Here is a 7,160-nt window from a genome sequence, read left to right on the forward strand (position 1 = left end):
GTAGTTTAATAGCTAAGCCCCTCCCCTATGGATATGTTCTTGAGATTTTATAGTTTTAAAATGCTCTTTAAAATAAACCATATTGGGAAACTACGTTTTATATTAGCTTAAGTATATCTAATGTTCGGTATTTATCTAATTTATCTCAAGGGGCTCATTGTTGGTATAAGTCTTTTCAAAGCCAAAAATTTCTTGGAGGGTCACATTCTGCTTAGATTAGGTCTAACTTAAAGGTAAAAAGGACCACCTTCATTTGCTAAGCATCACACCCTTTGTACTAACATTCAAGCTTGCTGGTGTTTGAGTTGATCTGAGTTGTCTGTTTTGAATACTTCTAACAAATGAAGGCAGACCACCATCCACAAGAAGGGCACAATACCAAGAGTAATATGAACCTGATTATAAAAACCTACAAAGTTGGTGCAGCAAAAGCTAAGCACTAAGGAGCAAACATGAGACCTTAAATACTGGTCGCTCCAGTGCAGCTATCATTAAATAAAAGGTTTCTTTGGCTGTAGTACCAGCTTGATCCTTCCCTCCCCCCATCTTCTATCTACTGCAGGATTGGCACCTGGCCAGCACACGCGACACGGTACCCTAGTGCCATCTACAGGCTATTATTGACATTCTAATTTAGTGGCAACAGACAAGCACCAGTGAAATAAATTAGACAGCGCTGCATTTAAATCTTTATTAACAAGGAATTATTAGACCTAAGAAAATCTAATGCTGGATTTGGTTGAAATATGAGTTCCTCAGCCTCTTAATTCCTCTTCATATGGCACATTTCACAGTTTAAAATGAGTTATGACAGATCACTTAGGCATTACTAAGATGAGAAAATATTTACAATGGGCTGTTTTTTCCTGCATAAATCAGTTATAATAGATTGAATGTATTACTTTTTTTATGTACTTTGGCCATTGTTGAAAATCTGCAAAATCCAACTATTTAATACTCACTTTACCATATTACAAGAAAATAATTTGCAATCAAAACAGAGGAAGACTTCCTATATGGCTTAGTTATACCCTACCAACAATCATGTGCTTGACAGCTGATGTACATTTAATATTCTGCTATCTTGGTGAGGGAAAAAAAAATTAACCCCTTTCACAACCATAGTTTCAGCACATTGAAAACTAGCCAGACCTTCAAACGTCACGTACAACTTGAAATCTGAAGGTGACTTTTTAAGATCTGAAAAGTAACATGAAAAAAAAAATCTTGAAGCAGTCAAATTGGGAACTCTGCAAGTAGAATTTGGCATTTCAGGACAGTCTTTCTTCTTCAGCAAACACTTATCTTGGGACAATTTTGAACAATTTCCTCCTTTCATCTTTCAACATTTGAGGGAACCAGGGAAGTTAAAAATAATAACTCTCAGGCCTCAGAAATTTCAAAGCCGCTCTACAAATTCCTGACTGAGCCCCCAGAGGAATTTGTTTAAAGAAAAAAAAAAGGGGTCAAGTTTTTTTTCTCTTTTTAATATAACTAAGCTAAAATTAGACTGAAACAAAAGACACATTAGCACTTTAATACTGGTTGACTGGGCACTTGTATGCAGTACTTATAGACCAGTAAAAGTGCTCGTTTACCTGTCTGGTGTGTAAGGGGCCCTTTGTCTTGAAGCCTCCTTGGGAACTGCACTCTGAGGCACTGAAGTGGTCTGAACTAGTGGAAGATCGTTTCGAAAGGGTGTCACAACCCCCGACAAAGGTGTTGTCCAGGGGAAGTTCCTGAATCACGTGGTGCTTTTTCACTGATATTGGAGTGTCTGGTTTGAGATGAAAAGCAGATTGTGGAGAGGCAGATTTATAATGCTTAGCTAGGTCAGGGCTGTTGGGCTTGAAGGTTGTTGGGGGTGCTGGGCCCCAGTCAAATCTTCCTATACTTTGCTCCTCCAGCTCTGCTGGCAGGCTTATGGTCCCGTTGATAGGTTCATGGACCGCATCATCAGGTTTGGATTCCTCAATGGTAACAAAGTTCAAAAGCGAACTCTTAGGTGACTTCCTTTTCTTCCTTTTCTTTTTCTTGTTCTGTTTGTTCTCTTGGTTAGGAGACATCCACTCAGCACCTTGCTTGCTCCTCTGAGCCGCTTTGAACCTAGATGCATGGCGACAGCGAACCAGGACAGTGACAAAGATCACCACTATGACCACCATGGCCCCTGCCACAATGGCAATCATGATTGTGAGATAGTCTTCATTTTGATAGGGTTGACTACTGTCCCCTATGTTCCTGTCCAAGGGGGTCTCCATAGTCCTCCTAATCAAGTCATAAATATGAGAAGCATTTCCTGCAGTGTCATTGACATACAAAAAAACAAGCACAAGGGTATGCAAAGACTTAGGATACCCCAGATCACTGATGTTGACCACTAAACGGTGCAGCCCCACATCTGTAGGAGCTGGTTTTTCTTCCAAAGTAATGTTGCCCGTCACTGGATCAATACGGAATAAGCCTTTGTTGTTCCCACTGACTATTGTATATTTAAGTTCAGCATTCATTCCAGTGTCAATATCCACAGCAAATACTTCTGCTACCACTGAGCCAGGGATGGCTGAAAGTGGTACCAACTTGAAAGAAGTATTAGAAGGTGGGTAGATGACAACAGGGCTATTGTCATTGACATCCATGACATTGATGGTAACCTTGGCAGTAGAGGAACGGGGTGGTTGCCCTCCATCAATGGCCTTGACATCAAAGGTATAGGAGCTCTGCTGTTCTCGGTCAAAGGAGACATTTGACTTTATAACCCCAGAGAAAGGATCCAACACAAAATTCTCATTGTCATTCAGGATAGAAAGGGTCACAGCTTTATTCTCCCCAGCATCTGCATCTGTCACAGTGATCACCCCAACCGTACTATACTTTGGTAAGTTCTCAGATACAAAGAACTGAAAGTGATTATGAGTAAACTTAGGACTATTGTCATTCTCATCCAGCACAGTAACTATCACAGCAGCTTGACTCTGCAGGGGAGGGGTCCCATTGTCCCTAGCAGTTACAGTGAAAATGAACCTTTCTTGCTCTTCCCGGTCAAAAACTCTGGAGGCCGTCAAGACCCCTGTCTTTCTGTCCAGATCAAAGAAGGAGGCATTCGGTCCAAGCTGATAAACAATGTCTGCATTTTTCCCACTGTCTTCGTCTGTGGCACTAATAGTTGTTAAGTATAGCCCCCGTCGGTTGTTTTCAGAAACTGACAGCTCAATTACAGGCTGGCTGAAAATTGGAGGGTTGTCATTTTCATCCTCCAGCTTAACTCTTACCAGGGCAGTCTGGTTCAAACTGGGCTTCCCAGAATCAGAGGCAACAATTTTAAAGCTGAATTCTTTGGTGCCCTCATAGTCCAACAAGGAAGAAGTCTCTAACAAATACTGGTTGTCGTAAACTGCCTTCAAGTGAAATGGGACCTCTCTTTCAATGAAACAGATCACTTTGCCATTCACGTCAGTGTCCTTATCTGAAACTGTAATTAGGGCAATCTTTGTATTGACAGGATCTTTCTCAGATAAGTACACCGTGCCATTGATGGGACTTATAATGTACCTGAGGTCTATGTTAGGAGGGTTATCATTTACATCGGTGACATTAATAGTAACTGTGGCCCGGGCAGGAGTGGAACTACCATCACTAGCCAGCACTGTCACTTTGTGAATGGCAGTCTCCTCTCGGTCTAAGGACCTCTGGACTGTAATCAGCCCTGTAGTATTATTTAAAGCGAAGAATCTTTTGGTTGCAGGAGCAACTTGGGCACCAAAAATATATCGGATTTCTGCATTGCTTCCTATATCTGCATCGGTGGCATGAAGCTGAATGACAGAAGTACCTACAGGGGCATTTTCTGGAATATGAACCTCCACCTGACCCTCTTTAAACACTGGCCTGTTGTCATTAACATCACTTACTGTGACTTGCAGTATGGCTGTGCTGGATTTCTGAGGGGTGCCTCCATCTTCCACTTTGATTTTCATCACATAGGTATCTTTCTGCTCTCTATCCAAGTTTTGCTGTACAATCAATTGGGGCCACTTCTCTCCCTCTGGTGTTTCCACGATATCCAAGCCAAATACACTCTGTCCATTTAACAATTCATAGTGCTGCACACCATTGACACCTGTGTCAGGATCTGTGGCTGATGGGATTGGAAATCGGCTGTTGATCAAAGTGTTTTCTGGAATGGAGATATTGATGACAGGAGATGGGAACATCGGTGCGTTGTCATTGGTATCCTTTACAATTATTTTTATTTTGATCAGTCTAAAGAAATCATTGGGGAGAATCACCACTTCAAGTTCAAAGAAACATTCATTCTCTTCAGCATAGGAGGCTCCAGCACAGAGTTTTTCTCTGTCTATTCTATTAGAAGTGGTAAAGATTTCGCCAGTGCTACTGGACACTTTGACCAAGGGGGCATCCCCAGCTTTAGAAACCAGTCTGTAGACGAGGCTGGCACTGGTCCCTGTGGCAGCATTGATGTGAGAAATGTTCAGGTCCTTTGGTATGTTTCCTATGGGTACATTTTCAGGCAGCTCCTCTCTTATAGTGTAAATAAGTTCTTGGGCTATAGCAGAATCCAGCCTTAAACAGGCAATCAGAGCGGCCAACAGGTAAAAATCCCTCAGGTCCATGATAATGTATTTACTTTCTTTTCCTGGATTTTAGGATTTAAAGGTTTCCACTGAGGAATGGTGCACAGTTTGCAAGAGAAGGCGTAAATGGACTGTAGGATGCATTACATCTCATTTCTTATTTGGAAACAGCAACTGTCAACATAATCATAGAGACAATATTATTTTTCAGTAAATAAAAACACATCATAAGATATCACAACACATTTTCCATTGCACAGCTGTAAACAGACCATTTCTTTCCTGCCACTGTTTGCAAGTTAACTCCATGGAAGAAAGCACAAATATCTCTCTGCTTGTTGCATTTTCAAAGAGCAAATGAAATTAGCTACTTCTGAATGGAGGTTAGCCACAGTTTCTACATGTACTACCCTCATCCTTCCCCTAGCACACTGTGCAATTCATAACTGAGCATCCCTTCTCCTTCCCCTCCCCCTTTCTAAACGCCTCCCCAGTTTTTTAGGTACAAGTGAAAACCTTAAGTACTTATCCGGGGTTCTGTCTAATTGCACTGTCAGATGTCACATGCAATAGATTCTCTTTTATGCACACTGAGTCATCTTTCTTCTAAAAAGAGTATCTCACCACCACCACCGCCCCCCAACCCCAGTCCTCCATATACCTTCTATTGCTATCTTACTGGGAAACAAGCATCCGGACATGCTGCAGCAGCGGCAGCCAGCAGTAGTCACTGGCTACTTCATAGTCCTTCTGCCTGAAAGGATAACAAGAAGACTTGCAGTTTTTTTCTAAGGAGCTGTCTGGCTTGTTTTTAGATGTTCAATACTTCCCATCAATTTAAATAAACACATTAAAACTTTTATTTAAAAATGCAATAATCTAAAGAAATGCTTCCGGAGGGGGAGGGGAAGAATACAGATTCAAGTTAACCGCAGATATCATACCCAAGAAAAGGCGCAAAATCCTTCTGAGGATTAAGAGAAAAAAAAAAAGGAAAAGAAAAAAAAAGCCGTAGTTTCTTATCACTCGTCTCTCCTCGGATATTACTAACAGCTGCCACACATAAATACTGCAGACTAATAATGCAGGTAAAAAGCCTTTAGCTTAGATGCTCGCCTAACTGCAAATTAAATGGGTGCAAGCCTCCCCGGCAGCTAGATACTTCAGTAGAACTGGTCAGTTCCTAAGCACTAATCTTATCTGCATTAAGCTGCACGGTAGCTGATGCCCGTGATTAGTTCCAGCAGAGTGATGCAGGTACGGATGCAGATAAAGCCGAGTAGGTGAGCTCTCTCACAACCATTTCCAGAAATCACAAACATTCCTGTTCTACACTGAAGACACAGATACATGCACACATTTAAAAGCAAATTTTAAAATCGTGCATGTGAAACTTTATACTTACATTAGTTTTCTACCTTTCCCGATATGCTGCAGTTTTCGATGATTTGTTCCAACACAATGCATCTGGTAGCACCAGTTTGGGGAGAATTCACAAGCAGCAAAACGTTTCCTTCTTGAGAAATGTGTTGCTTCGGGCTGGCAAATTAGCAACTCCGGAGAACAAATTCACAGATTTGTCGTCAGTCATTCTCTCCACATTTTGTCTCTGTTACCCACAGGATATAGGAGCTCCTTGTATTGAACACACACACAACATCCAGTTGCACTTCTTCAGCCCAGGGATATTTTCCACTGTGGACTGCATACCATTACCATCCGTGTATTAACACTGGCTTAAGTCTGTAACTTCTAGTTGGAAACGTCAGAGTTGGAACGACCGTGATTCTCTCTTTCCTCTCTGGGGTGGCTATTACCCAAAAGGAAAATCCTATTGCATTAAAGGTTTTTGTACTAGAAGGATGCCAAAGCTTTACCTCTCTTCTTGTGTCTTTTCTCTCTTTCCTTTTCTCTTTCCCTCCTTCTCTCAGTCTCTCTCTCACCTCTCTCTCCGTGTGTCTCTCTCTCTGTCTCTCTCACTCTGAACTGAATTTCTTGATATAACTCTCAATAAGCCCAGAGGGAGGGTGTGAGCAACGCGAGGCCCCACCTCTTTTGCACCTGATTGGCCTGTGCCTTGCAGTGCGGGCGGCCGCAGCTAGGCAGAGAGGGAGGGGGCCGCTGAATAAGGACTCTGACTTGTCTCTTTGCCTCCCCCCTCCCAATTTCTCCCCATTGGCAGCCGCTAAAACCCGGAAAGATGGAACATACGCACTGGAGAAAGGGGGAAAAAAAAACTAACCAAGGATTCTAGGGGAAAGCACTGGGCATGCTCCGCAGGTTTGAGTAGCAAGTCGGAAGCTTTTGCCCTAGCCTAGCAGGCAGGGACTTAGGTCAGCGAAGTCTAAGTGAGGGTTGGGGAAGAGTGAAGGGGTAGATGCTGAGTCCTTGGTGTGCAGAATGGCTAATGGCCTGTAGGCTGGGAAGGTTGGGGAGAGCTGCAGGCGGTGGCTGGCGGCGGCGGCGGCGGAGGCGGCGGTGGAGGCAGCGGCAGCAGCAGCACCATTTTTGGATAATGCTGAGAGTGAGAGGGGGAGCGCGGGGAACCGGGCGCTGGGAGTACGC

The 7,160-nt window shown here is 43.0% G+C and overlaps 1 protein-coding gene across 1 annotated transcript; it reads right to left on the reverse strand.

Annotated features, from left to right (window-relative positions):
• Positions 1-1,535: 1,535 nt before the first annotated feature.
• LOC118849104 (protocadherin-9) lies at positions 1,536-6,583 on the reverse strand. Its single transcript, XM_036758190.1, has 2 exons — positions 6,001-6,583; positions 1,536-4,769 (listed from the first exon to the last, which is right to left on the reverse strand). Exon 2 carries the CDS (start codon positions 4,632-4,634, stop codon positions 1,536-1,538), a length of 3,099 nt encoding a protein of 1,032 aa, XP_036614085.1. The 5' UTR covers positions 4,635-4,769; positions 6,001-6,583.
• Between the last annotated feature and the right edge of the window lie 577 nt (positions 6,584-7,160).

The sequence above is a fragment of the Trichosurus vulpecula genome, chromosome 4, assembly GCF_011100635.1.
Source record: "Trichosurus vulpecula isolate mTriVul1 chromosome 4, mTriVul1.pri, whole genome shotgun sequence".
Taxonomy (NCBI): Eukaryota; Metazoa; Chordata; class Mammalia; order Diprotodontia; family Phalangeridae; genus Trichosurus; species Trichosurus vulpecula.

Bases quoted from the DNA above. Each gene is read 5' to 3' on its own strand.
- LOC118849104 (XM_036758190.1), bottom strand. From the start codon at position 4,634: ATGGACCTGAGGGATTTTTACCTGTTGGCCGCTCTGATTGCCTGTTTA.